At 48.3% G+C, this 27,465-nt stretch overlaps 12 protein-coding genes across 12 annotated transcripts; 6 read left to right on the top strand and 6 right to left on the bottom strand.

Annotated features, from left to right (window-relative positions):
* Positions 1-42: 42 nt before the first annotated feature.
* On the top strand, positions 43-2,059 carry FOXG_13728 (uncharacterized protein). The gene is made up of 2 exons (XM_018393720.1): positions 43-269; positions 332-2,059. The coding sequence occupies exons 1-2, from the start codon at positions 153-155 to the stop codon at positions 998-1,000; spliced, it is 786 nt and encodes a 261-aa protein (XP_018253035.1). The 5' UTR covers positions 43-152; the 3' UTR covers positions 1,001-2,059.
* FOXG_13727 (uncharacterized protein) lies at positions 47-2,865 on the bottom strand. Its single transcript, XM_018393719.1, has 2 exons — positions 2,638-2,865; positions 47-2,581 (listed from the first exon to the last, which is right to left on the bottom strand). Exons 1-2 carry the CDS (start codon positions 2,728-2,730, stop codon positions 1,163-1,165), a joined length of 1,512 nt encoding a protein of 503 aa, XP_018253034.1. The 5' UTR covers positions 2,731-2,865; the 3' UTR covers positions 47-1,162.
* Positions 2,866-3,169: 304 nt separating this feature from the next.
* On the top strand, positions 3,170-4,351 carry FOXG_13726 (uncharacterized protein). The gene has a single exon (XM_018393718.1). It carries the CDS (start codon positions 3,240-3,242, stop codon positions 4,098-4,100), a length of 861 nt encoding a protein of 286 aa, XP_018253033.1. The 5' UTR covers positions 3,170-3,239; the 3' UTR covers positions 4,101-4,351.
* A 135-nt stretch (positions 4,352-4,486) lies between these two features.
* On the top strand, positions 4,487-11,431 carry FOXG_21240 (uncharacterized protein; the record flags this gene model as incomplete). Its single annotated transcript, XM_018401548.1, has 3 exons — positions 4,487-5,802; positions 5,852-9,814; positions 9,863-11,431. 3 exons carry the CDS (start codon positions 4,487-4,489, stop codon positions 11,211-11,213), a joined length of 6,630 nt encoding a protein of 2,209 aa, XP_018253032.1. The 3' UTR covers positions 11,214-11,431.
* A 338-nt stretch (positions 11,432-11,769) lies between these two features.
* On the top strand, positions 11,770-12,813 carry FOXG_13723 (uncharacterized protein; the record flags this gene model as incomplete). Its single annotated transcript, XM_018393717.1, has 3 exons — positions 11,770-12,282; positions 12,352-12,389; positions 12,444-12,813. 3 exons carry the CDS (start codon positions 11,770-11,772, stop codon positions 12,811-12,813), a joined length of 921 nt encoding a protein of 306 aa, XP_018253031.1.
* Positions 12,814-12,974: 161 nt separating this feature from the next.
* FOXG_13722 (uncharacterized protein) lies at positions 12,975-14,768 on the bottom strand (the record flags this gene model as incomplete). The annotated part of the gene is made up of 1 exon (XM_018393716.1): positions 12,975-14,768. The coding sequence occupies one exon, from the start codon at positions 14,766-14,768 to the stop codon at positions 12,975-12,977; it is 1,794 nt and encodes a 597-aa protein (XP_018253030.1).
* Positions 14,769-15,373: 605 nt separating this feature from the next.
* Positions 15,374-15,960, bottom strand: FOXG_13721 (uncharacterized protein; the record flags this gene model as incomplete). Its single annotated transcript, XM_018393715.1, has 4 exons — positions 15,374-15,467; positions 15,518-15,553; positions 15,615-15,772; positions 15,829-15,960. The coding sequence occupies 4 exons, from the start codon at positions 15,958-15,960 to the stop codon at positions 15,374-15,376; spliced, it is 420 nt and encodes a 139-aa protein (XP_018253029.1).
* A 1,371-nt stretch (positions 15,961-17,331) lies between these two features.
* FOXG_13720 (uncharacterized protein) lies at positions 17,332-18,551 on the top strand. The gene has a single exon (XM_018393714.1). The coding sequence runs from the start codon at positions 17,528-17,530 to the stop codon at positions 18,422-18,424; it is 897 nt and encodes a 298-aa protein (XP_018253028.1). The 5' UTR covers positions 17,332-17,527; the 3' UTR covers positions 18,425-18,551.
* A 1,829-nt stretch (positions 18,552-20,380) lies between these two features.
* FOXG_13719 (uncharacterized protein) lies at positions 20,381-21,852 on the top strand (the record flags this gene model as incomplete). The annotated part of the gene is made up of 1 exon (XM_018393713.1): positions 20,381-21,852. One exon carries the CDS (start codon positions 20,381-20,383, stop codon positions 21,653-21,655), a length of 1,275 nt encoding a protein of 424 aa, XP_018253027.1. The 3' UTR covers positions 21,656-21,852.
* Positions 21,853-22,325: 473 nt separating this feature from the next.
* FOXG_13718 (uncharacterized protein) lies at positions 22,326-25,102 on the bottom strand (the record flags this gene model as incomplete). Its single annotated transcript, XM_018393712.1, has 6 exons — positions 22,326-22,914; positions 22,974-23,526; positions 23,580-23,718; positions 24,499-24,651; positions 24,711-24,744; positions 24,803-25,102. 6 exons carry the CDS (start codon positions 25,100-25,102, stop codon positions 22,501-22,503), a joined length of 1,593 nt encoding a protein of 530 aa, XP_018253026.1. The 3' UTR covers positions 22,326-22,500.
* Positions 25,103-25,170: 68 nt separating this feature from the next.
* Positions 25,171-25,624, bottom strand: FOXG_21239 (uncharacterized protein; the record flags this gene model as incomplete). The annotated part of the gene is made up of 2 exons (XM_018401547.1): positions 25,171-25,351; positions 25,407-25,624. The coding sequence occupies 2 exons, from the start codon at positions 25,622-25,624 to the stop codon at positions 25,171-25,173; spliced, it is 399 nt and encodes a 132-aa protein (XP_018253025.1).
* Positions 25,625-26,016: 392 nt separating this feature from the next.
* On the bottom strand, positions 26,017-27,465 carry FOXG_13717 (uncharacterized protein). Its single transcript, XM_018393711.1, has 4 exons — positions 27,319-27,465; positions 26,845-27,265; positions 26,453-26,795; positions 26,017-26,402 (listed from the first exon to the last, which is right to left on the bottom strand). The coding sequence occupies exons 1-4, from the start codon at positions 27,344-27,346 to the stop codon at positions 26,058-26,060; spliced, it is 1,137 nt and encodes a 378-aa protein (XP_018253024.1). The 5' UTR covers positions 27,347-27,465; the 3' UTR covers positions 26,017-26,057.

Raw genomic sequence — 27,465 nt, 5'->3', positions numbered from 1 at the left:
CACGTGGCGCCCCGCGAGCTGTTTAGTTGCCGTCATGTAGAAGAGACCCTCTCAAGAGAAGTGAGAGAATTTAGTGTAAGAACAGTTTTAGAGCTTCATCAAGCTGTATATATATTACTTCATTTTATCGTCGAGTCTTTGTATCAGCTATCATGTCCGAGCTCCGTTTCCTCCGGCGGAATCTCCGCATCCTCGTCCTAAACCCAAACTCTTCCACTATCATGACAGACGGCATGGCCAACGCCATCCGCCAAATGTCACTCCCAGACGTATGATACACAGACTAAAACAAGAAGTCATCAATTCTACACAGGCTGATGTGTCACAAAAGTCAGTTGAGATATATACCTACACAGCCCCTCCCCACTCCGCCCCAGACAGCATCAACGACCAAGAGGGCATCGACCGCAGCACGCAAGCCGTTCTCGATGACCCCAAGATTGAGGAGGAGCTCGAGTCTGATAAGTACGACGGAGTTCTCGTTGCGTGCTTCAGCGTTCATTGCTTGGTGTCAAAGTTGACTAGGTATCGACATCTTGCAGTGACGGGGATTTTTGAAGCGAGTATTCTCACGTCTCTTTCGCTGATGGCTGCGCCGGATAATTCAGGAAAATGGGGAATCGTCACTACTGGAAAGTGGTGGGAGGACCATTTGTCGCATGGTGTCAAGAACTTTCTTGGGCAGGAGAAGGACGGTGTGAATAGCAAGTTTGCTGGTGTTTTCTCGTCTGGGCTTACGGCGGGTGACTTTCACACTGTTCCTCCGGAGAAGGTAAAGGAGAAGCTCAAGGAGGCGACACGGAAGTTGCTCAATGAGGGACAAGTGTCGGTTGTGCTCATGGGATGCGGTGGTATGGCTGGTTTGGAGGAAATCATCCGATCAACGGCTATCGAGGAGTACGGCAAGGCTGATGGTAACCTTGTCTACATCATCGATGGAGTAAAGGCGGGCGTCATGCAGTTGGAGCAGATGATCCGCAGCAAGCGAATCTTTCGGTAAACCAGCAAGCGCTTCGTCCTATCTGTAGAGCCATATCTGCGAATGTCTATAGTACGCTGCTTGAATACAAATGAACAAATCATTCCACACGTGCACCTCCCGCTTTATAGCAATTGTGAACGCTCATCGATGATATGTCAAGGCGGCATTTGTCGCAGGCTTCTAATCAACGCGCCTTGTCCTGCCCCAAACCTCATCAACGTCCTTCTTACCCTTCGTTTCTGGCACGTTCCAGAACACAAAGATAGCAGATCCAGCGGCTAGACCTGCAAAGATAAAGTAGACCCATCCGTGGCCACCCAGCAAATCGTTAAGAGCTGAGTTTACGATTGGGAAGAATTGAGCGACCAGGAAAGTCGCTGCGTAATTGGCTGCAAGACACCAGCTTTGCGTTGCGCCAACAGCCTCTTGTCCGACCAGCTCGGAGGAGATCAGGAATGGTACTGGGCCCAGACCAACCGCGAAGAAGCCGACGAACGCCACGACGGCAATAGCTGAGAGGATCTTGATTCCAAAGATGATCGAGATAGCCAGGATGAGCGCGCTTGTTCCTTGTCCGATAATCGAGGCAAGGAGGCAAGTCTTGCGACCGAGACGATCTGGAAGAGGCGCGCATGCGATAGTGGTGAACAAGTTAACAACAGAAACAAGAATAGTGAGCAGAGATGAAGAAACTGGCAGCAAGTCGGCAAGAAGAGACACGGAGTACATGATGATCGAGTTGACACCACAGAGCTGCTGGGCAAACATAATGCCCACGACAGCGACGATTGCAGGCCTGGTGTCAGGATCCCTCAGTACTTCGAAGAATCCAAGATGCTCGGTCCGGTTCTTTGATGGTGATTCAGAGGCACTATCCGCCTGAAGCAAGCCATCTTCCTCGGAAGCATCACGGTCATCTGAGTCCCAGGTCTCAGTCTCCTCATGAATGTCGTAGCCGTTGCCACGAATTCTCTGGAGGGTCCGTTTGGCCTTGGGCGCATTTCCCTGTGCTGCCAACCACGATGGACTCTCTGGGACAACGAAGAGACCCAGAGTTTGCGCGGTTGCGATGAAGACTCCAGTAGCAAGAATCCATCTCCAAGCAGTGCCGTAGCTCAGGAAGAATCCCATGGTCTGAACCACCAGGATACCAAAATTGATCGAGATCTGCGTCATGAAGCCAAACAGCCCACGTTCCTTGGGTGGTGCAATCTCGCTGATGTAAAGAGGGACAACGACAGTCGACGCTCCAGCTCCGATACCAGCAAACAAGCGACCGAGAACCATGACGAAGACGCTTCCTGCGACGGTCTCAACAGCTGCTCCAAACAAATAGAGGAGACCCGTGATGCGCATCGCAGGAAGGCGTCCCCGTTTTGACGAGAAGGGTCCAGAGGCCAAAGCTCCCAACAGCCCACCAAGCATGAAGATTGAAGATATCGTCGCAAATGAAGCCTCGTCCATGGGAATACAATGGGGCATGAAGCCAGAAACAGCATCATCGTCTTTCGGTTTGTAGACCAGCCCTTTGATCTTGTCGAGGGCGGAGATCGATTTCTTGCGGCATGTAATAACATCCTGGGGTGCGTTGAGTTCAGCCTAGAGGGTTGTTAGCTGGATATTATCATGGTGATCTGAGCTTTGGGCAAACGTACCAAGTGAAAACCGAACTGCAACGACCCCAGGGTCGTGATGGCGATGAGCAAGATCAGATACCCGCTGACATCGCGGAGTCTGATACCGGCCATTCTGGCGGTCGGATATTTCGTCGATAGAATGGGTTGGTGAAGGGGTAAGGTTGAGGGTTCAAGGTGAGGATCTGGGGTAGCTTGAGTTAGCTTGTGATGGGGGTGGGTCCACGTGCGCTGTGGCGTGGATTACCCCCTGTTTTTGACCCTCCTGCGTTCATCATGACAGTGGATTGGAATGAGAGTTTTCCAAATCCGGGTTATTGGAGGACAACGAGCTGATTGACCTTTATCTGAGTATTTTATGAACTTTTGAACCGAGTCTTTCCAGGGTAATGATCTCGAATTGATTTGACCAATGTTGAGCTGTGATACGTATGCATGTTGGTTCCTTATCACCAAAGTCTGCCGATTACCCGGAAGCTCAGCAGTCATGAGAGTTTAGTTTTCCCAAAGGCTATTGCAGATGCTTTAAATACGTGCCAAGCCCCAATTAGTTCCCGTTCCTGTTAAATTTGTTAGAAACCTATATGATTCGCTGCTGTCAAATGTCATTATACTTTGTGTAAATGATTCGTTCTCGAACTACCCTGAACATGTCTGAAGTACCCATAGACGAAGAGAAACTACTCTATTTCGAAGAACGCAACAATGACCAGAATAAATCGATAGTCTTCTTACATGGTGGTGGAGGCAGTCATGTCGAATGGAAATTGGTTGCTCCCCAGCAATCACTGTCCTCTTATCATCTAATCCTCGTCGACCTTCCGATGCACTCTGGATCTTGGGACATCGGGCGCCCCTTGACACTCGCATCAGCTGCTGATGAAGTATGCAAAGTGATTCAAAAGCGCACCCACGGCGGAAAAGCGCATATTGTTGGTTTATCCCTAGGTGGTTTCATCGCTCTCGCTCTCACATCTCGCCATCCCGATGTCGTGCTGTCGACGTTTGCAACAGGTGCTTACCCATACAGAGGAATGTTTAAGTGGTTCATGGAGCACCCGATGGCGATGTCTATTGTGAATAGCATACAGAGCATTCCCGGCGTGCTTGAGGCATCGTTGCGACGACAGGGAATTGACTATGAAGAATGGCTTGCCGAAGCAAAGAAGAACCACTCCCCGGAGAGGTCCAAGGCGATGAACAAAGAACTCAGTGCCTTCAGTATGGAGGATATCAAAGCCGTTGCCGATTCTGGAGTGAGAACTTGTGTTATTTCGGGAGGAAAGATGGATCAGATTGACCCTGTACGAGACATGGGTGTTATCCTGAGAGAGGGAGGGCAGAAGAAGGGAGTCAAGAATGAGGCTGTCGTTGTGAGAAATGCTTATCATCCTTGGCATTTACAACTGCCAGAGTTGTTTGCTGCTGGAATTGCTGCTTGGGTTCAGGAGAAAGAGTTGCCCGAAGAGTTCGAGATCTTGTAGCCTAGTCAGATCCAGGGACAGCTGTGAGAAGAGCAAGGATGGATAAAAGAAGCTCTCGAGGAGATCACGATTGTTCTAGCCATGTTATTGGAAATTCCATTTCGCAGTAAATCCAGCGAGACAGGTGATAATGTACGGGTTGAAATAGGGTATTTTGCCGCTTTCAAAGGCCTGGTATAAGGTTGGGTGCGACTGCTTTAGGCAGAAACTGCAGTAAGGCACCTTCTGCGTGGAGGGCTGACATGACTTGCATGATCTCACCTTCCCATCAGCCGCACCATGCGGGGATGGCATGATAACTCTCGATATCCATTTCTCGAGGTAAAATTCATTTCTTCAATAATGATCAATATAGAAACGCAATAATACTGCTACAGCCACTCGCCATGGCCGATCCCCTCTCTCTTGCTGCTAGCATCGCCGGTTTGATCTCACTTGCTGATCTTGTCTTCAAAACCACATACAAATTCGTCAGAGCCGCCAAAGATGCAAAGGATGAGATCCAGAGCCTTGTCGACGAGATTAATAATCTCGCAAGCGTGTTGCGACGCCTCGAGGCTTTGACATCAGATCTGGAGGATGAAGGACAATCCTTCGACCCTACATTGAGGAACCACTATCTTAATCACTGCTTCAAGACCTTCAACAAGATTGAATTAAGAGTCAAGAAAGCCTCAGAAAGCTTCAAGAATTCCAAGTTTGACGGCATCGTTCGACAGCTCAAATGGCCCTTCTCATCATCGGAAACGAAAGTGCTTCTGGCCGAGCTGTCTCGACATAAGGAAACCATTAGTGTTGCCTTACTTGCCGACTCAATGCGGAAGATACAACTGTCGCTTTCAAAATCCGATGATATAGACAAGAAGATTACGGCGTTAGGAGAGGTGGCCAGAAAGATCGAGATCAACACCATGATAGCCATCAATGACCGAAAAAAGCGCATTCTTGATCATTTCATGAAAGCGAATCCACAACTCGCACTGCAAACAAGTATCAGGCTTCGTCATTCAATGACAGGACTTTGGCTGACTGAGTCGCCAACTTTTATTCGTTGGCTTGAAACACCAGGCTCCAAGCTCTGGCTGACGGGCATACCTGGAGCAGGGAAAACAGTACTCGCTGGCTCCGTCATTCAAGAGGCTCTTTCTCGCAGTTACGCTTCTCGCAGGATAGGAGTGGCATTTTTCTTTTGTGATTACAAGGAATCCAAAACGTGGGACATAGTGAATATCCTTGGTGCACTGGCTTCTCAACTTGCACGTCAAAACAATGAATCATATAACGTCCTAGACGCGTATTACGAAAGTCTCTACCCACCAAAAGGACTCCCACAGACTGCAGATGTAGACGAACTACGAGCTCAGATCAGCCAAATGTGTGAGACTTTCGATCAAACCATTATTGTGGTCGATGGTCTCGATGAGTGCGATGATTTGACTGATGAAGTGGTGGACAGCTTGATCCAGGTAGCCGCCTATTCTGAGAGACTCTCAATGGCCCTTTTCAGCCGGGATCACTACAACATTCGGGCACGGCTCGAAGAAGAATTCGAACCTATTCAAATAGCAGCACATACTGAGGATGTTGAACTCTACGTCAATGCCGAAGTTGATAAGAGGATTCGCACACGACAACTGCAGCTGACCAGTGCGCATATGAAAGAGGAGATCCGGAGCGCTTTGGTGGGAAAGGCTGATGGGATGTAAGACCCACCGTGATTGTGTACTACAAGCAGAAATAACGGAATCTAGGTTCAGATGGGTAGTTTGCCAGCTTGACTACCTGTGCAACTGTGCTCATGACCAGGAGCGCCGCGAGGCTTTGGGCAAGCTTCCGCCTGATCTTCCTGAGAGCTATCGTCGCCTTCTTGAGCGAGTTAACAACTGCTCTGTTGGTGTACAAAACATGGTCCAGATGTGTCTTCACTTCATGGCTGTGGCAGATCCAAAGTTGACAATAGTTGAGCTTCGACAAGCAGTCTCAACACCAGCGATAGGTGCAACTCTAGACGAGAGCAATATTGTACCGGAATACGAAATACTAAAGAGGTGCAGCAGCCTCATCCGGAAATCTACAAATGGGAAGTACTTCGAGTTTGCCCACTTCTCTGTCCGCGAATTCCTGGAAGACGAGAAGGCAATTTCTCAAACGAGTGGCATAGAAAAGTACTGGATTGCCCGATCCATGACAAAATTCCTGCTTGCTAGACAGTGTCTAAGGTTTCTTCAGATGGAGAACTTTGATAAGATGCCTGATGAACCGAACAAGCAAGTTGCAGCCACTCGCCAAAGGGACAACAGCTACCCCTTCTACAGACATGCCGCTATCTTATGGATCAAGCTCACAAAAGATGGACTCGGTGACCCCGAAATTTTCGAGTTAGCAAAGTCTCTGTTCCAGCCTTCCAAGCGAGCATATTTTATGTGCTGGGCTGTTGAGGTCTTCAAGAATGTTATGTATGCCACTGGCATCGGGACGAGATATGAACAACGGAATGGGACTGAAAAACATGCTTGGAGGATAGTGATGGTCCCTTCGTTTAAGCCATTGCACATGGCTGCTGCTTTGAATCTTCCAGAGATATGCAACTTTTTGATCAGAAATGGTTCGGATGTAAACGATAAGCTGGATTCCGCAACCCCTCTAGACCTCGCATTAATGTCTGTTTTGGCAGTTCCTGGACTGCCAAAAATGAGTGGGGAGAAGGACCAACGTCACGATCTTATGAGGACCCCGAGAGATGAATTCTTACCTTCATCTCGTCGAAGAAACATGACGGTTGACTGCTTGATGCATGCTGGAGCGCGTTCTTCAGACCATTTGATCCCACCAAATACGCTTTCCGTTTTCTCTATCGCCTGCTTGTTTGCATCAATATTTCATGACCTTTACCCCGTTTTTCGGTGCTTGTGCGCTTACACCATCCCCTCAGTGCCTGAGGTCAAGGTGCTTCAAGAATGGCTCGTGGCTACTGAAACTTCAAATCATGTGGCAGAAGTATCGACGCGCATGCTCTTGAAATTCCTTAGTTCAACTGGAGCATACAATACCGACTGGGGTGCTGAGATGGGCCTGATTGTGTGGAATTGGGCCCAAGAATGTGACTTCTCCCTAACAAGAGATTTGAATTTAGTCGGTTCTTGCGCCTTGATGTCGGACGATAATTTGGTTTCCCAAATTGTTTCAGCTGTTTGCAGCGACAATATTGAGCTGCTCAAGTATTGTGTCGAAGATAGGAGACTGAAAAACCAAGTTCGATATTCCGGTCCGGTTAACGGCCTTTTACACCTGGCAGTCAAGCACAACGCCTTTAACGTCTTCAAAGCTTTGGTCAACGCAGGGTTCGATCCCTATACCTACAACGACAAAGGCGACCTACCAATTCACTTGTGTGAGCGTCAAGGCAGCTTGCGATCCTTTAAGGTCTTTAAAGATCTTGGAATATCTCTGATCAGTCAAGACCGAGATGGCTACAACAACTTACATTACTGGGCTCAAGACCGTCCCTTGAATTATGAGTTTGTCAATGGGATATTTGATCTAGATGCAGAAGAGGCGATAAAAGGGCTTCAGACAAGAACATTCCGTGGTGATACGCCATTGACTATGGTCTTCAAAAGTGCTGGAGAGAGCCCAAGAAGTGAACACCGGGACCTTGACTTGAATAGACTCTGCCTTCAGGTTCTGGGATTCTTACAGAGATACCACCGAGAAAAAGGGAGTGAGACGAGCCTAGTGACCGGAACGAGCGTCAGCTGCCTGAGGAAGGCCTTTTCCGAGTTCGACAGCATGATAGGGACCAATCCCACACCATTGCACAAACCGAATGCCTGGATCTCTCTGAGTCAAGTCCAATTACTTACCAAGCTTTATCCAGAGGCGCTTAATTCCAGACTTAATGGCAGATTACCGCTTGAGACGTATATCAGGTCTACACTCGACAATCGCAAGGATCCGGAACACAATATTATCATGAGCCTTTTCCCTGACAATCTAAGAGACTCTGATTTGAGCGAGAAGCAGAGCTTGTGGCACTTTGCCTGTTATCTACCAGACAACGACCGGTATAGCAAGGCACGATACATGAACACGATTGACTTTGGAACGATGATGGAAATCATGTTTCAACGTGGGGCGATGCGTGTCTATGAGGAACAATTCAAAGAAAGTGGATTGAAACCACTTCTTTCCAATCATCAAGCCCCACTGATGTCTGTCATTCGTGATGCCATCCTACAAACCAAGTATTGGGATGGTATGCAAGACTCTGACTCGATATCTCTCTTGTTCCAAGATGTGATAAATCGTGTCAACCTCGACATGATACGGCTCCTCGTCAAGTATGGAGCTAACCCCCATCACCGTGTGAATGGCCAAACACCATTTGAAATCGCATTTCGTGCTCGCGTGGCGATCGATCTCTGTAGCACTGAGGAGGGAGCTGAGGTTCTCCATAATCTATTGGAGTGTTGCAGCATTGAGGAGATATTGAAGGATTCTTCTGAAACAAGCAACAACTCACCTCTCCATACGCTTGCCACATCGGAGGACGCAACCAACATCATTTGGTTGATGGAAGCGCTTGTGCAACGTGGATTCGATGTAAACAATGTCGGGTCAGGTTTTCTTGCAACAACTCCTCTCATCTATCACCTCCAACAGTCTTCTTTCCAGTTTGCAGAGGAATTACTAGAATTGGGAGCGGACCCTTCTAGGGATGCGGTTCTCGCTTGTATCGTCAGTGACAATCTATCGTTTCTACAGAAGATCTTAAATCAGAAAACAAACCCGTCGGCAATATTCGGATGGTCTGATCCAGTGACCTTCAATATCCAGCATCTTGACCAAACAGCAGTGGTAAAAAACGGGAACGCATTCCATTTGGCATCGGCCTGCAATAGTGTTGCATGCCTGGAGTTTATTCTGGAGCACGCTTCAGAAATGGACAAAGCTTCGATGTCAGATGAAGGGCTAACACCAGTACATATCGCTGCATATGAAGGTTATGTCGATGCCATGAAGCTTTTTCTTAAAAAAGGGTTCAGCGCGATGACAGAAAGTCGATATGGCTTCACTCCAATGCACATGGCTGTATTGGGCGGGAGTTTGCCTACGGTCCAATGCTTACTTGAACATGGTGCCTCTCAAACTCTAGATGCAAACGGCAGGACCCCAAGGCGAATTTCCTTAGAGCTTGGATTCGACGGTATCTACGAGTTCCTGGGAGGGGATACTCGAGGTGGCTCTAAAGAATTGTCATCTTTTCAAGAACTCGCCGAATCAGTTGAACCAATAGAGCGCTTGGCAATCTCGTTCGAAAGAGCCATGGAAGAAGAGGACTATGAGAGCATGAAACTCTTGATTTATCAAGGGTGCCCTGTCGATGTCCCACTCCCATCAAGGCAAGGATTGTCCGCACTTCTAGTAGCTTTGGAGGAAGAGAATCTTGTCATGGGGGAGTGGCTGTTGCAAGAAGGAGCCAGTGCTTTGCAAGCGGATTTTGAGGGCGAAGTCTTGGAGAACGTGATCGACATAGCTGCCGGCCGATCAAGCCTCAATCCTTTGTTGCCAGAACTGTTTCTGAAGTATCTCTTGGAAGGTGGCGATTTGAAATTTGGGTTTGAGCTCCCATTGCATGAAGCAATCGACAAAGGGAACACCAAGGGTCTCGAGATATTACTTGAGGTAGCAGAAGAGTACCCACACTATATCAGGTAAGCAGATTTAAGGAGTGTGACGGCAAGTAACTAAACCTCCTATAGGTTCTCACACATGTTCAAGGACGTACTTAGCTGTTTGTTGTTGAGGGATTTCTCCTGCGAAAACAGCTGGCAAACCTGGATACATAGCGCAAGCACGACAGCACTACATAGCGCTGCGTGGAATGGGAACAAAAAGGCAATCTCGCTCCTGTTGAATAGGGGAGCTGATATTGATGCGGCCGATTCGAATGGATGGACGCCTCTTATGTATTCGAAAGATGCTGACACAGCGCAGCATTTGGTCTCGCTTGGGGCATCGATGGCTGCAGTTTGCAGGTTCGGATCACTTGCGTCATTGATCAACTGGTTCGGTGATAGTCTGTTTGATGAAGCGCACCCTGTCAGCTTGTCACGTTTACCGAGGGAGTTCTTGACTGTGTCAGATCCACCACGATTCTCGACAAATTGTGAGGAAGTGTCACTCACCCCCGAAGCTTTGGACAAACTACTCAAGTTGAAGTTCGATCTGCTGGGCGAGGATGAGGCGGGTCGGAGTATGATGCATTATATCTTGGGCGAAGAAGATTTAGTTGATTGGATGTTGGGCTCTGATCAAGATCTAAGCGGAACGACCCCTTTTCCGTGGCACTTGGAGTGGTGTGGATTTTCTGATCTTGCTTTTCTAACCTCTTCATTCGAGAGGCTTCAAAAGAAAGTGCCGGCTGACCTGTTCCGCAAAATCCTGAATCTTGAGCCATCACGTGGCTGGAGTCCTTTATGCCACGCGGCCGCTTTGAATCGCGTTGATATTGTCGCGAACTGTCTTGAGATGGGCGCTGACATCGACTTTGAAGGTTCCTGTTTTGGATCAGCGGTCATGAATGCAAGCGCTTGCGGGAGTCTGGATACCGTCAAGCTCCTCGTCCGTAATGGGGCTTCAGTAACGTACATGAGCAAGAAGGGGTTCATTAGCTGTTTTCTGGTTGCTGGAACAGAAGCTGTGCGGGAATGGCTTATTGGTGGTCGATTCAGGGACCAGGTGCGTGTTGCCTCTGAAAGTGACTCGGGGTGTCCTCAGGAGGAGGTTCCCTGGGGTGGGTACGTGGAAGCGAGAGTGTTGCTTTACGGCGGAAGAGCCCGGTGGCCCGAGGAGTCGACTTTGGATTATGCGAAGAGACTGTCGAAGATGAAGAAGAGGTGGCAGGGGCAGGTTCTGCGGCTCTACGTCGAAGAAGCGAGCTCATCCTCTGGCACAGATTCGGATACTGGATCTGAGGGAGATGCGGGGTCCAATCTAGAGGTTGAATTTAAGTCTGAATATGATCTTCGGTCAAGGTCTATCCGCTCGCAGCTCAGATACGCGCCTTACCTCGTGTCTGATAATGGATCAGGGTCCGAGAGTGAACTGTGAGAGGAAATATCAGGAAAGCAACGATTCGGCAGCGAGGCATGGAATCTGGGAAGGAGGTGGTATATGAGTCATGTTTGGATGATCTCCTTTTGTCACTTTTGTCTTGGTGATTGTGTTTGCAGAGGAGTGTTTGGCTTGAAGATTGGCCAAGTTTTGCTGTATTTGCAAAGAAAAGGGAATCAGTCATGGGCAAATAAAAACATATTAAAGCTGTGCACACGACAAGAGCGGACGAAAGGCGACGAAGGACATTTGACAGTTATGTCTGAAACGCTGAGCCATGCAGAGGAAACAGTGAGTGTGCTTGCACTGACAGAGGGGTAGTCTGCCATATAGGGTTTTGAGGAGCTCGCATGACCCTTTTGTTTACCCGTAGGCATGCAACTCTAGTGTAAAATATTTCGTAATCCTCTCGTCTCCCTGCTCCACGACCTGCACGCAAACTCGACCCAAACACAACCAGCACCAACCGTGTTTGGATACGGTTCCTATCACCAGCTGAGTATACGAATAGAGTTCCAACAGAGTAGCCTCTGTTGTCTACAAGACCGGTAAAATGCAGGCCGCCGAGTATGCATCCAAACGGGCCACGGCCACGATGCACCCATCCACAGGTGTCGACCCTACCAAGAACCACGGTACATACTGGAAGACCGCCCTGCTGACTGAAGAGCGCGACTGGGGGAAAGTCCCTCCCCCAGCGCGTGATACATTCACCCTGTCTGACATTCTCGGTCAGACAGACCCTCATCTCGCCGTCGTCTCCCGCACCGGCCTCGTCGCCATGTCTCTGCAGTACTACCAGCTGCCCGGTGAGACTGAATGCCGCCAGAACTTCTTCTTCGAGCTGAACGAGAATGTGCTCTTTGCCGATGAGGACGGCAACCGCACTGCCATTCATGGCTTCGCTATGTGGATGGCGCCCACTGCGGATGGCAAGGCCGAGCTCACTGTGCGATTTTGTGTCAAGAGTGAACCGTTCATGGATCCTCTTCTGATCTTTGAGTTTGACGTCGAGAATTCGAAGAAGGACCCGAAAGAGAACCTCATTCTGATCGATTTCATCAATGTTCTTCAGGGTACTCGTGCAGGATTGCCGGAGGGGGAGCGTACCAACTTGTTGCGATTCAAGTTTTAGGAGACTGGTGGCAAGTTGTACGGATACCGCGACGCCCTGTAAGTTCACCTCTCACCTCTCATTTTCTGTTGAGCGTAGCTAATATGACATAGTCTCCAGTGGATGATGCGCCTCCACAACGCCCAGTTCCTCAGCTGGTCCTGCATCGGCATGGACTTCCTGGAAGCCAACTTCGCTGGCGACGGCGAATACATGGGTGATCTCAAATTCGACCTCATCATCCACAACAAGTTCAAGTCCGACCCCAACGAGCTTGGCGATAACATGAAGAGGATCATTGACGTCGAGAAGACACCCATCAAACGCGGTGTCTGGCTCGACGAGACATTCACCCGCCCTCTCTTCTATAAGCTTGCGAAACTGCCGTACGAGGGGCCGCCAGCTTGGGGTGATGCCGTGAACAATGCGTCTGTTGATAAGTGGTTTGAAGAGATTGATGATTGGTTTGCTACTGGGGAGTGATGGAAGGATGTGCTCATGTTTTTGGGATGGTCAATGGCTTGGTTTCACGGCGGTGATTGAATCACGGAGGTTTATTCAGATGATATCACGACAGGATTGAAAAATGAGGGGATGGAATTGAACTGCTCAGTAGCTACATGAAAAGCGCTCTATATACCGAATCAACAACGGATCGGTGCAACAGACGGTGCAAGCCTGATGAATCTCGAGTCTTCCGTGTCAACGCCAAACATGACCGCCTCCGCCCCATCACTCCTCGTCTTCATCTTATCCCACGGTCTGTAACCGCTCAACTCGTTGTCCCACCAAGAACTCCTCACAGCATGTGCGATAGCAAGGAACGACGCTGGAAGTTGAGGAAGATGCTTCATCCTATTCCGAATGATGTCGATGATCGAGACAGATACCGACAAGAACAGCATGACTGTTACGGCAATGAGAATACTACAGCGCACGATGTACACTGATTCCGTGATGTGGGAGAGCGTAGGAACAGATGAAGTACCGAAATATCCAGCTGTGCTGATCGACACGATCGCGTGAGCCATGTTGCCAAAGAAGTGACCAAAGTCTTCCGCCGTGGGAATCGCGTAAAGAGCATCGAGGGTATCGTCAACAATGCCGATTTGGTTGCGGAAGATGTACCATGGAATAGCAGACATGTACACGCCCAGCGCATCGAGAGCATCTGTGTCAAGCGCTGTTTGGTTGGACCCTGGGGCTTCGGTGCAGGATGTCATTATCGTGCCGTTGAAGGTGCACGAGCCAACGAGCCATCTGATGGAGGGCGTGCATTTCGTGCGAGAGATCCAGTCTCCTCCGTCTGTTTGCACCAAACTCTTGTCGTTGCCTCTGTTGCGTAGAGCGGTTTCGTTGATATTCGGGATAGATTTCGTAGCTGAGAGGAAGTACGTCGTGCCTGACGTTGGGATCTTGTTTGTTCCGTGAACCGAGGCGTTACTCCAGAGTCGAATTCTCTGTGAACCTTGAGAAAGCAGCTCGATGCTCTCCACGCTGTCATCAGGGAGGGTGAAGTTGTAAATCGTGTTGCCGTCCTCTTTGTAAGAAGTATAGTTCACTTCAGTAGCTGCCTCGCATGCAGCGGTCCAGTTGAAGAAGACTAACCCATCGTAGGTCGTGTTTGTAGCAAAAGTGAGGTTGTGAGTAGGCACAGGCCCCAAGACGCCAGAGTCAACATTGGCCAACGCATTCTGCGAAACAAGACTCCCCACAAACGTAAACACCGTTTGAGACAAAAACGTATCATTCTTCGAAAGCGACGGATGAAACTCCAAGTCCGGACTCGCACCCATCGCAGTCGAAAGCGCCGTGACGTTACTCCCCACTGCATCCCGCGCAATCGGAACACCCACAACACCCCAGCCCTCCTTATAATGCCCATACGGCCCAACAGTAAGCGACAGCGTTCCCACAGGCACAAGCAACGTTCTTGTTATGATCAAAAAGGTATGCATGACTCCATACCACCACGAATACTTCATAACAGCCGGTAGCGTCAATAGCGTAACACCCTCTGCGATATCATCCAGATCTCTAATCGCAACAGGTTGCTGCGTCGTGAGCGCGAATAAATGCAATCTCCGAAAATCAAAGACGACGAATTGAACGAGTACAGCTGCTGGTGCTAGGAGGGCTGAGAGCGCAATACCAGAGTAGAGTTGATCAACTGGTACAGAATCGCCTGTTCGAAAGACTCGACGTTTTGAAGCATCGTTATCGAGCAGTGCGCCGGTGTACGACCACGCTACGCAGAATATGGCACCGACTAGGTACATGCCAAGAGTTATGACATACCATTTCAGCCAACTATCCAACTTATACAATCTTTTGGAGTCTGTTGTTTGAGGGATGGGGGAGTCGGTTGCTAGACCGGGGTTTTTGTCGTCGACTCGGTCTTCTTTGTCGAGGGAGGAGTACACCGCCGGTGTAGCCATGATGTTTGATAGTCTACTGCTGTGTTTGGGTGTTTGATGGGGAAAATGGGGAAGAAGAAGTCGGTCGGAGGTGGAGGTTGGCATAGGACAAGACGGACGCGGTGGACGGACACGGACACGGACATGGACTATGGAGATTGTGGGGTCGGTGTAAGCAAATTTAACTTGAAACCGGCAATTGATCGCTCATCCTATGAAATGAAGTATAAAAATATCTAGGACCTATCATATGAGAAAAAAGAAGTTCTGGAGCTTAGTAAATTATTTCAGGTAGAATGTCGTAAGGCTGCAATGCTGTTTGTCTAAGACAGCCTAGGTTTGGGTTGGACTTTGTCTGAGGTTGACAACCCATCAATCACGTAGCTTCAAGTTTGAGATGCAGTATTAAATATCAACAGCAAACATAAATAATAATGAAATCTGTAGCAGCCTAAGCATGGTTGTTAGTCTTTGTCTTTGGCTTACATAGCAATATAAATAGAAATCAAGGCATAAAGATATTGTTCAAAGAGAGATAAGGATATGATGTTGTATTCTAATTTCTAGTATATAGGAGAAGTCACTTCACTGTATGTCATTGAAATCAAGACACACTGGCCGCTACCTTACTGAGGAACATTGCGGATGTCGACCATGAGGTGTCCATTGCCCCAAGCAGGGTTCTGTCCTCGAACCTTTCCATCAGCTCGCGTGCAGCGGCTGAGAATCGTTAGTAAAGCAGCAGTTGGTATACTTGGAAGAAGACTTACTCCATGACAAGACCAGCACCTCGAGCAACATCACGGCTGAAATAGAAATTAGCAAAAGCCCTCAAAATACAAAATCGATTTTCACAAGCAAACTCACCAAGGAGAAGAAGAGGTTTGGTCACTGTTGAGTCCAACAGCAAGACCAGTGATCTGAGTGTTTCCGCGCCTGCAGAAGGACTGGCCAGAGACACCAGCAACACAGGCTTGGTCACCGAGGCTGGCGAGGTAGTTGATGCACTCGACTGCTTCGTTGACCTTTGAGATGTCAGTAATTCGGATCAAGCTGGAGACGAGCAGGACATGAGACGTACGTTGGCCAAAGTGTTTCCAGGAAGGTTGTCCATGCAGCTGGTATCATCACGAGCTTCAAGAGGCTGAGGAGCAGCAAGTGCTGAAGAAGCAGCGGTGAGGAGGATAGCGAAAGAGGTGATGAAGTTGACCATTTTGGCGGTTGGAGTGTGAAGAACAAGTTGAAGAGTGAGTTGGAGTTGTAAGTCGTGATCTGGTGAACAAAGGACACCATATAGACGGGAACCCTCTCTTTATACTATTTCCATTTCTGAAAACTGTAATCCATTTATCCGCCCCAATGATATTATCTTCACCAGCCTCTTGCTACGTTACCACAGGATCCTCAATGAGGCAGAGTCGCATTGAGCCCGCGAAATTTAACCCGAGGCTATATCGAAGGACAATGCTAAAATTGGTATATCCGGAAGAGCCATTCAGAGATCGTCAGTGAGAAACGGGCTGGAAGTACAGGGGGCACCCATGGTTAGTCTTGGGCGGTACGCTGACAACGCATGGATTTATGCCGCATGTGGCAGGAGGTCACACAGAAGCGGAATTCCGTTCTGCGGCAAATTTTCACCGAAGCTGAATTTTAGAGCTTCTGTTACCACTGAGAAACACATTAATCAATTACACTTGAAATCGTTCCAATTTACTAGCTAGACACTCAATCGAGAAGATTTGAGTACCAGGTAACCTTGGCCGTTTCATCTCTGGAGGTGGCGTAACTATTGGAAGTTTGTGGTCATTGATTTGACGGATATTTCGATATCATTCACAAAAGAGATGGACGGACAAAACGTCCGGTCACAAAGTGGGTCCTAACAGCATTGAAATTGGGTATATAGAGAAGCAAGATTAGGCGGTTGCTTTCCTAGCCGCCAGCAGGTGTTGCTGAGCAGTGACATGTGATGCCACACTTGCAAAGACGCAAGGTCAAAGTCATTCAAGAGTCTCTGAAAAGAACAGCGCCTGAGGATAGCAGGGTCTTGCATGGAGCGCCTGCTGATCTGGTATTGGTTACTGGGACATTCTAGGCCTGCTGACTGAAGATTTCTTAAGCCACACGGTATAGCAGCCAGTAGAAGGAGAAAAGGCGTTTCTCGTCATTCAGCTATGCCGTTCATATGTCATTTAGACACTGTTTCTGGAGAACCCTAACACATGCCTGAGAATATGTATAATACAATTAGTGCTTGGGCTTAATAGCGTTTTGGTTTATACTGCTCCTAGCTGCATTCTGCAAGATGGCCTGGACTCATCTAGGCCTTCCGCTCAGCGTAATAGACATAAGCATCACATTCCGATCACCTGAAGCTGAACTTATGGAGATATTTTTTGGCGCATGAAACGGAAATTGGCGTTATTGCCTCGTAATAGACATCACATTCCGATCACCCAAAGCTGAACTTATTGAGGTATCACATTCCAATCACCTGAAGCTGAACTTACGGAGGTATTTTTTGGTGCGTGAAACGGAAATTGGCGTTATTGCCTACAAATCAATAAGGCTGAACGATAGCCTTAGGTGACATTATTACAGAAATCTTGTCCCGGCAATGTGCTGTCAAATGGTACTCGTCAAGTATATATATGGCCTCTGCATGGCCTCATAATTTCCGTAATCGCATACAATCAGAAAACACATAGATCAACATTTACGACTCCCAAACAAAATTTCTTTGCAACGAAGGATTCTCTTCGAAGAACAAGTATAAGATGTTCAAGCTTCTGCACGGAAAGTTCGTTGTCCGAAACGGCCTGCAGCCAGATGGCGATACGATCAGGTTCAAGCCTGACAACGTCGATTTCGTTGAAGAGCTGCGACGAGGATCCCGTGGTAGAACTACCATGAATGAAGGTGTCAATATTCGGTTGGAAGCGGTTGACGCCCTGGAAAAAAGCCAGGAATTGAAGGGCGCCACAGCCGCTCGCGACGAGCTGTTGCGCAGGCTCGGATTTACAGATGTGAGATATTCTGGCAATCCCCCGTTCACCATCAATTCTGGCGATCAAGAAATCAGTGGGCATGTATTGTCCAATGGTTTTGACAACTTTGGGAGGTTAATTGGCTTCGTCTACGAAGGCGATGGTAGCGTGCACGGCTCGGATGGCTCTGTCATCTCCTTGGACAGGAGCCTGGTAGATGAATCAGTTAATACCGCCCTACTCTCTGAGGGATACGTCTTCCCAGCGTTCTACGACAGTCTTCCGGAGAACCTGCGCGAACATTTGGCCACGAAGTCGACAGCTGCCCGCATAGCAAAGAAGGGCGTGTGGTTACGATCAAAGGGTTTCCCAGAAGATCCGCTTATCGTTGAGACGCCGATCTTGGTAAACCTGAGGAAGGCGGTCTTATGGCCGAAGCTCTACCGCCGTCTAGAAAACTACCTGGAGTCTGGCAGACGTGAAAATCTGGATGGCTTTATTCGCTGGCTTCAAGAAGACCCTCAGTCGCGCGATGACGGCATCCTGCTCATCCAGAGCAACCCGCCCGAATCAGTTCGCCTGCACAATGTGGTGGAGGTCTCCGGCAGTAGTGTCGAGCTCAAGTACTGGCCCGAAGAGTTCATTATCCAAAGCAAACCCACGAACCTAAACGGATCCCGGCCGTAAGATGCACGCCTCACCAATTGGCCGAGAAAGCCTGTACTACATGAACCAATTCTGGGAACAGTTTAGGTGCATTCCATAGCTCAAGATGTAGAATAAATTCTATATATTTGCGATGTCCCCTCTTTAATGTTGTGGTGATAGTGTGATCATCAGGGTTGATAGTTTATATGGCTTCCTGAGTGGCTGCACCCCTTCTTCACGAGTTGTGTTGCTTAACTAGGAGAGGGTGACGCATTCTCCTCATTTCCGTCAGCCTCGATCAACGTTGGCTGAGCAGACAATCTCATAGACTAAGTATTTACGTACACCAAAAAGTGTAAAACACGTGTAAAACCCATTCCCATTACAGTACGTAGGACTTGGCCCACCAGGCTCTGCCGATACCCTGGCTTTACATTGCGGTGTCGTGTTTTCAGGTGAGTAGCAACTGCGTCGATTACAGAGGCAAACCCACAAACCTGACATAGATAGTGATTTTCATGATGATTACATAGAAACGTTATATTTGATAGCACTTCACGTCACTGGACACGGCGCGTTCGACAGTAAAACCATATTCATATCAGAACTACCGTTCCTCTATGTCGAATAACGTAAGATCAACTCTACTAGACTTAATTAGGACAATAAAACCAACTCTACTAGAATCGATTTAGTCATTGGTTACTATGGTTTGACAGGAGACTGGAGTCCGGACCAGACTGGCATGGGCTAAACCCTTGATCCTCTAGATGTAAGTGGCTAGCATGAATAGGGTGGACAGCATATGAAATTGATTCAAAATCCCACCAAGTCCCTTGAAAAAAGCTCACCACAGCCTCAGACTAATCTCAGCGAAGCTATCGCTGGCCAAAGGGATGAAAGTTGTCTCCTCCGGTTTCCGATTGTTGTCGTGAGGCTGAGTCCTGCCACGACGATACAGGATCCTCAGGGATCATTTTGCATTAACTAGTCGCAATAGAGTCACGCAGGAAATACTTTCCCGAAACTCATATTCTAGTGACGGAGAATATTTCATCGAAAGTGTCCGTAAAGTCCGTAAAGTCCGGGCCGTCGGGGATTTCCTAATGGAGCATACCACAAACATCTCATTCTATAATACTACTCTGCGTAAACTTTATTCTTACGGCTTACTTTGTCCTATAGCCTCAACCCTACGCTTACTACAACATTGACTGACATTGTCTTCAGACTGTGGCGGTTGGCCTTGCTCCTCTCTTGAGCATGATATCATATCTGTGAGCAACCATGTTCCGCTGATATACATGATAAGTTCATAAAGCCTTCAAAGGAGTATCCTTATAGTCTGTGCACGCTGTCAGGAAGCTGGAAGTATCTTCGTACTGAAAAGGATATGGCTTTGAACATCATAAATCACTACGGCCAAGATCATAAGTGCCGCTAATATCCTCAGAGAAGTGAGACATGCAGTCCTCACTCTCCAACCCCACGAACCCTCTACGAATTGGCTTCATCCCGTGCGTTGACAGCATCAGGGTGGAATCAACGTTCGGGCCGTTCGAAATCGTGATACCTTGATTCTCTGCAATGAACCCAAAACTGCAATGGAATTTCTCATTTCTCGACGAGTTTGTATGGCAGCATAACGGTCAAGAGGTTGTGCCACCCCGGCTTATATGAAATGGCTTCATGTGCGGGGTTGTCGACTGCCACAAACGCTCTTGACTGCAGACCGGGTCATGCGATCATCATGGACAGGTCGTACTGGGCTTTGGAAATGGAAACTGGTGTGTTTACTGGTTCCAAGAGTGTTTTGGTGGGAGAAGACGGTTATATTAAGTCTCTTTTCTCCGGCCTTCTGAAAAACAATCTAAGAAAGTTCCAAGAGCACTCTCAACCATTTTTATACTCGTGAAAGCACATTCAAGCTCTGTCTGGTGTTTATGAACTCTCAGCGGCAGGCTTCAACTCCATCCATTCACATATCTCTTCACAATGGCCTCATACTACCCAGAAGGCGAGTGCTACTTCCAACGAAGTTCTCTAAGATACAGCCGAACCTTCACCGCAGAGAATACAGACCACTTTTATCGACATGTCCTTCTTGAGTACTATTGGAACGGGTGGCCAGCTACTGGCGTGCAGTCAAGGTCCCATCAGAGATCACACTGGCGACATGGCACTCCCTCGGGAATCGGCGGTACCCGTTTCGGGGACTGGGACAGATTCTGGGTAGCCGAAAGTAGGGAGAGAGTTCCCACGCAGATGCTCAGAATCCATAATCACGCCAACAGTCTCAACTGGAATGAATGTCGGGACCACCAGAGGGGCGGTCCAAGGAAATACATTCTCCGCCCAGTGAGAATCGAGTCCCCTGAGACCCAGTGGCTCTGGATCGATGCTACGATCCCTCTGAGAGCTATTTACTTTCCTGTTTCGCAGAGGACAGACGAGGCCTTGCAAGATCTATGCACCTACGTCGTTATCGATTTCAGACACAGAAACCGACTGCAGCTCCGCAGCCAAGCTAACAGTAATTTTGGGCACGAGCTCAACTTTCCTGTCAACTCGTATAATGGCCTAGGCTGGAATGATTCGGTTACTTGGGGTTTCAACATCCCCAACATCATTGCGTATCTTTCCATACCGCACAAACTGCGGAATCCAGATTATGACCTGTTCATGCCCAAGATACGTGGAGAGGAAATGGTCGTGTGGGCTAATGCAGCAACACCTTGGAGAAGCTCTAGCATCATACTGCAGTACGGAGATTTCTTCCGCGAGATGGACTTCGCCGATATCATTAGTGCTACTTTTGGCGTTGAAGTCGGATGGCGGCCTTTCGAGTACTCTTCGTTCCTGCAAAACCTGCTGGTATCGGTCGCCCAGATGGCTTTGGGCTTCGTCCCGGTCATCGGACCCATCCTTTCCATTGCATTTGGAATGGGGATCCAACTTCTCACAGATCCAGACTCCTTTGGCAGGGACAATATTCTTGAGCTCGGCATAGGTATTCTGGAGACTGTGATCGAGGCTGGAAAGAGATCTCAGAAGTACATCGCACCAGACTTTCTAGCTCAGTGTCCGTGTGGCGGTCAGCAAAGAGGCGCACCGTTGACGGATGAGCAGAGAGAGCAGCGTAAGAAGTTGGGTGAGGAGATTAACAAGCGTTTGACTGAGGGATTTAAAGCTAAGGTTGTCCTACGCTCCCTTCTGGAGCAGGAGGAGCTTCGCAATGGGCGCATGGAAGGCATTGTTGAGGAGGTTTAAGATGAGGCTACGGAGACAACCCAGGACGAGGAAACGGGGGAGGAAGCAGAGGAGAAGCTGGAGGCTGAGGAGTCAGGAAAGGAGCAGGAGACTGAGGAAAATGGTGACAAACATGAGTGAGGTTTACGAAACACAGTCACTTCTCTCTCTAAGTCTGGGTGGATCATTGGGAAACTTTCCACTCATTTCATGTTCTGGGATGGTATTTTGTGATTGTAGTTTGAGAGATTGACATCGCTGAAACAACAGAGGTTTAAGGAAGGGTGAAGACCACAGAAAGCTTCAATCAACCAAAAGATTGCTTTGAGATTGGCAAACATTTAGCTGCTGGACCAGCTTGTCGTGCAGTCACTGCACTGGAAGATACTGCCCAGTTTGATTGAGATTATGCTGTGAGAACCTGTGCGGAGAAAGAAGCGTTTGTGATGTTAGCATGCCGTGCTTCAAAAATCCAGTTGGAGTCATCATTATTGCAGCACCTTACACGTAGGAACGAGGATCACCACAGTGGCGCCAAAAGCAGGATAAAAGATTCTGCTCGTGTTGCATTCTATAGCCTAGCTTTTCACAAAACCCTTCCAACCTATCTAAAGTTGGACAATTATCCTTGCTGAGGTCTTGTGCATGGCCTATCTAAAGCATGAGCTTAATGGGGCTCTTCCATGTATTGGCCTGTTACACACCGGTGTAATGTCATAGAATTTAAATGTCAATCAGTCAAACTATCTGAGCATCCATGACTGCTTCTTAAACATCTGACATCCAAGTCCAATTCTTTCGGTCTCATCGTACATTCGAAGTCCAGTCTTGATTCAACGATTTTTACCACAAACCCTTTGACGAGATCAATCAATATCCGCCAAAACATACGGGAATTGGGAAGGCTTCTCTAGATAACCAAATTGCACTCGGCGAACCGTTACGATGTTTTCGGTCTTGGTCCCTCGATGATATTCCAAGGGATCGAGCACGATACAGAGCTCTTTGAGTTGCGGAACGGCCTCGAGAATGCGAGTAATGAGTTCTGAATGCCACTTTTCCTGTTGAGCAGCAGTGGGCAGCCAGTAGGGCCACTCATTCGGCTCAGAAGTGGCATGCAGCGGATCGTCTGATTCGTCTCCGCTCAAACTTCGGACGCCCATGTTAAACAGTTCACAATCGTATTCCTTACAGAGCCAATATTGCTGGAGCGTAAAAGCGTAACGTCGCAATCGTGACATCGCTTTCAGCTGTGTAACCAGCTTCTCGACGCACTCGTTCTGTTATGCTTGTATTAGTAATAAGTAATACAACGCTGAGCAAGATTGGGGGCTCTCACAAGGTTCGGCCGATATGGTTTCTTGTAGATACGTCCACCACCCGACATAATCATATGAGCATCCACCTGATCAAGAACAAGGGCTTCCAGATGCGGAAAGTCACGATTCATTGCCCGAAGGGTGTTGCTGCTCATGCAGGCAAGGGTTCGCGAACGACTCGTGATCGCAGATACATCAGCCCTCAAACCCTTGAGTAAGGGACATGCTGATTTCAAGGCCAAAGGATGTCTCTTTGCAGTGTATTGCGGAAGTTGAGCTGCCTTGACAGTGTTGGGGGCAAATTGGTTTATGATGGCACTGAAGAGCCGCAAGTTCCTGCGACCACAAAAAATGACGGCCTTGGGACCATTCCACTGTGGCGTGTTGCCCAATGCCTCAGTAAAGGCAATCTCCCGGGAGTGGTTGCTCCTCACTTGATTGTCAAACGAGATCAAATCGATTGAAGATAGCTTGGAAATGAATTCACTGATGACTGCGATTCTGTTTGTCGAAAGGTGCGAATCTTTAGATTCCTCGGCGGGACTGCGGGGCTCGAAGCGAATAGTAACAGACCTGAGTTGCAAGATTAGTCACTGGGTTCAAGAGTCAGATCCTGGAATGAATACTTGAGAGCAGGAAGAATAGTCATCATCAAGTGCTTAAATTCGCCGGAGAGGAAAGATCTCATATCGTGAGCGAGCTTTCTCAGGGTGCCAGAGAATGGGATCCTTTTGAAAGCCGAAGGAGGAGGACTGATCGACGACGCTTGGAAATAAGTGTAGCAACCCTGAAGACGATGGAGCCAACATGTAATCCAATCATGAGGAGGACTTCAGTCGGCATCTTTTCCAAGGCGCTCAAGGACGTGGGCGTGGTAAGGCTGTGCTGCATGACAGCAGCAGGTTCTTCTCGGGATTCAGTTTCCATGGCTGCAAGAAGCGCGATATTCAGCTGTTCGGAAAGATGGAAAGGAGAGATGAAGAATACGAGACTGAATGCGCGATGAATTTGAAGAAATCAGGAAACAGATAATAGTTTACTGGGGGGTTGATGAGAGAGCTCTGGTGGTCAAAGTAACTGTGAATAAGGGAGAAGAGAGGTTCACACTGCCAGTGCCAGTGCCAATATCAATTCAAGCTGGTGTCAGTCTAATGATAATTCACTATCATGGCTGAAGCATGAGCTACGAAAGTACTTACTAGGAGCAACGTAAAGCTTTGGTCTGCTAACAAGGTGAGAAGAACACAATATATTTTCTCAATAGGTTCTTCTGCTTAAAAGCTGCTACGATGGCCTGATTTGCAAGAAGAAAACATGGCTTCTCATCTTCACGCCACAGGTCAACATGTCTCAGTGGGAACTGGTGCTGTTCAAATGCGTAAAATTGGTGATACCAGTCATGATGCACGAAGGCAGAAACAAGAAATTACCACTTGCTGCAAAAATGGCATTTTCATTCTCAAAGGCCCCCGTCTAAATCGTCAGAGCATCAACTACTACTACGCCACCAGTTCTGTTGCCCTACTGAATGTGCAGGGTACCTACATGGCACAGAAGTTCCTCTCGTAAGCTCCACCTTCACGTCCCTGTTCGCAAGCGCATAGGTATAGCCTTTTAGAACATTCGGGAACAAGTACTCCTGAGAGGGATCCTCGGAAGACTCTTCAGACATATTCCATGCGCCGTTCGTGAGAGTTGCTCGATAGAACATGAGACACCCAGTTGTAATGCAAACCGACGTAGCCGCCGCATCTTACGGAGGGATGAAGCGACTTTATCGATCTTTCGGCACTTTAAGACGTGTCAGCAACCGCGATAGGAGGTCGACTAATAACGGAGGGATACTTACCCATCGATACCTATCTCTGTCGTTCATGTGATGCGTGTAACGGCCGGAACGAGTCTTATCATAAATATTCAATGACTCCAGCTGAGGAAAGTCGTTGCTGATCCTGTTGATAAGCACATCGCTCAAGCTTGTAAGAGCTGAACTATCCTGTCTAAGGAAAGAATATTTGTTAAGACGCAGTGAAGTGAGATGGGCGCCGCTACGTGCGAGTTCGTCAAAGTGGCAGCCTGTGAGAGATGCATGAGGTGCAGCGATCCCCCTTAGGGCACCTGCTTTGAACTTTCCAACTATTTTGCCCATTGTCGATTGTTCGACGTATTTTGTGAAATAGAGATGCTTAGGACCAGCCCAGTCTGGGCCCTTGCGAATTAAGCTGAGGAATTTGTGTGCTTCTTTGCGATTTTGGAGCAGATATCGAAAACAACGCCGTGGAGACTAGGTGTATCCGCCAAAAACCGCCCGATGGGTATGGCCTTAACTCCATAGCCTAGAAGCCAAGCATTCATTTTGAAGATGTCGTCAAAATTTGTAACTTCAAAGGTCACAAACCTGTGACAAAAATAAGCGAAGAACTTGGATTGCAACCGTAGTGGAGGACACTCACCTCGTGTGATGATGGACCAGATGACGGAATGAAGCTGTCTTGCGGGTATAGTAGGCATGGAGGCTGTCCGTCAGTTCCTTCATGTTACCAGAAAACTTGAGATGCTTGCAGAGTTTCGGGAGAAAGATTTCGCGAAATTGCTTTGATGTAAGCGTCAATTCTTTGATCTCATGAACAGACAGGTTATCCCCGATCATGCACAGAATCTCGGTTGGCATGGTCGCGAGTTCGGGGGTTGTGGGTGTTCCCGGTCGCGATGCTCTGCAAGGCACCACTTGGCAGAGCAGGTAGGCGGATCAAGCGAAGGATCAATTGTTCACATAATCACTTGCGAAGAGAGAAGAGCGTTCAACACCAGCAAGATTGACGCCTCCAAACCTGCACTACGGTGAATGCTTGTTGTGAATGGAGCGTGGTCTCTGTTGTGAGGCAAGAAAGGAAAACAACATCAGAGGAAAAACCTTAGGGATTAAAAGGTGGAGAGGTGAAGTGAACTTGAGGTTTGCGGTTTGATTGATACCAGAGAGTGGTCACTGTGAGCCCGTGAATGATAAGCAATGCCTACCACTGTCAGCAAATGCAAGTACCCGCGCAAGGCTTCACAACTCGCATAACAGGGTATATGCAGACATTATTTCTAACAACAAGACCCTATCCGGCATTAAGCCAATCAAACGTATTCAACAACTCAAATCGAAAGTTGAGCCTCCCCGCCAAACCAGAACTGAACTGATCTAGTGATCCAAGATCACTCATCGGATCTATATTATTGAGATGATAATCCAACACGCGCTGAATAATAGTCTTGCAACTTGCGCAGAGATCGCCGTTGGGCGCTGATGGGTGAACCCAGTCCAGGAAACCAACAAGCAAGCTTAGTTGCTGGACAATGCTTGATCGGCTGAGGCGACTGTCCTTGGGATGTTTGCCCTGAAACGTGGGACTGAGGAGTTCCAGGCAGAGAATGCCACCACCCGGTACTGCAAAGGCCATAAGCTACACGAGATGTCAGAGCGTTTCAAAGATAAGTAGGACAAAAGACTTACCAGCCACTCCATATCTCGTCGAATATCACGGAACCGATCCTTGTGCATCCAGAACATTAGAGTAAGCGTGATCATCTCATACGAAACCAAAAGAACATCCCCTTCATCCGGACATCCGTATTGAAGGAGTAGCCTTTCCAGCAAGAACATGTTCTGTAGGTGTGTCAACCGGATGAATATCCTTAAAGACACGACATTTGTCTCAACTGGAGGGTCAGAAAGGTCCTTATCATAGGGTCTAATTTCTCCCCGCGGAAGTGGAAGGTCTGCGGGGTCGTCGGGATCATAGACCAGGCACTTGGGAAGTTCGGCAATGACATTTAACTGCCGTTGCTTCAGATTTCTGGAGGGGTTAGTGAGCATCCATTGTTGCTGGGAGGGGTAGTGGACACCTGATAGTCTCAACAGTCGCAATGGAGCCAGAACCAAGACTGATGTCAATAATTTCGTTCAGTATCACAGCCATCAAGTAGCCAGCTCGACAGATACTCGAAGGATAAACACCACCTCTCAAGCTCCAGCCACGACTATCAAGCTCAGACACGGCCTTCTCGAGCACAGCACCTCCAGCAAGAAGATCCTCGTCACTCAAATCCAGTGGTGGTGGTGTCGAGCAAAAGCGCGGATTAAGCAGCGGCGGCCTTCCAGTGAAAGCAACGATGGCTTTGTCAAGGTTATAAACTCGACCAAAAAGACGCCGTTTGTGTTCTGAACTCAGCGATGGTTTGTAAGGCCCAGTGAGCTTCTCGGCGTGAACTCCAAGATAAGTCATGACGGAAACGGCATCCGCAAAAGAACCCCAGCAAACCAAACCTGTCGCATTCTGTCAGTATCTGAATACATACAACAAGAAGAGGGCGACTTACTGGCATCCCCGACAATCATCGACTCCATAATCGCCTTTTGGAACAGGAGATCCAATATGATGGCATTTGCCAGAGTGAAATGCCGAGCCAAGTTGATGCTGTGTCTCAAGAACGCCAGAACCGGCTTATTCGCTGTGCCACTTTCCA

The sequence above is a fragment of the Fusarium oxysporum genome, chromosome 10, assembly GCF_000149955.1.
Source record: "Fusarium oxysporum f. sp. lycopersici 4287 chromosome 10, whole genome shotgun sequence".
Classification (NCBI taxonomy): Eukaryota; Fungi; Ascomycota; class Sordariomycetes; order Hypocreales; family Nectriaceae; genus Fusarium; species Fusarium oxysporum.
The sequence above is the reverse complement of the archived record's forward strand: the minus strand, read 5'-3'. Positions and strand labels throughout refer to the sequence as shown.

What these genes read in the sequence shown, in the direction of transcription:
- FOXG_13726 (XM_018393718.1), top strand. Translation starts at nt 3,240, where the DNA reads ATGATTCGTTCTCGAACTACCCTGAACATGTCTGAAGTACCCATAGAC.
- FOXG_13720 (XM_018393714.1), top strand. Translation starts at nt 17,528, where the DNA reads ATGTTCAAGCTTCTGCACGGAAAGTTCGTTGTCCGAAACGGCCTGCAG.
- FOXG_13728 (XM_018393720.1), top strand. Translation starts at nt 153, where the DNA reads ATGTCCGAGCTCCGTTTCCTCCGGCGGAATCTCCGCATCCTCGTCCTA. An exon ending in GCCAAATGTCACTCCCAGAC is followed by an intron (nt 270 to 331) that starts GTATGATACACA and finishes GTGTCACAAAAG; the next exon opens with TCAGTTGAGATATATACCTA.
- FOXG_13717 (XM_018393711.1), bottom strand. Translation starts at nt 27,346, where the DNA reads ATGGAGTCGATGATTGTCGGGGATGCCA. An exon ending in GATGATTGTCGGGGATGCCA is followed by an intron (nt 27,266 to 27,318) that starts GTAAGTCGCCCT and finishes AGAATGCGACAG; the next exon opens with GTTTGGTTTGCTGGGGTTCT. An exon ending in GACGAGATATGGAGTGGCTG is followed by an intron (nt 26,403 to 26,452) that starts GTAAGTCTTTTG and finishes CATCTCGTGTAG; the next exon opens with CTTATGGCCTTTGCAGTACC.
- FOXG_13727 (XM_018393719.1), bottom strand. Translation starts at nt 2,730, where the DNA reads ATGGCCGGTATCAGACTCCGCGATGTCAGCGGGTATCTGATCTTGCTC. An exon ending in TGCAGTTCGGTTTTCACTTG is followed by an intron (nt 2,582 to 2,637) that starts GTACGTTTGCCC and finishes ACAACCCTCTAG; the next exon opens with GCTGAACTCAACGCACCCCA.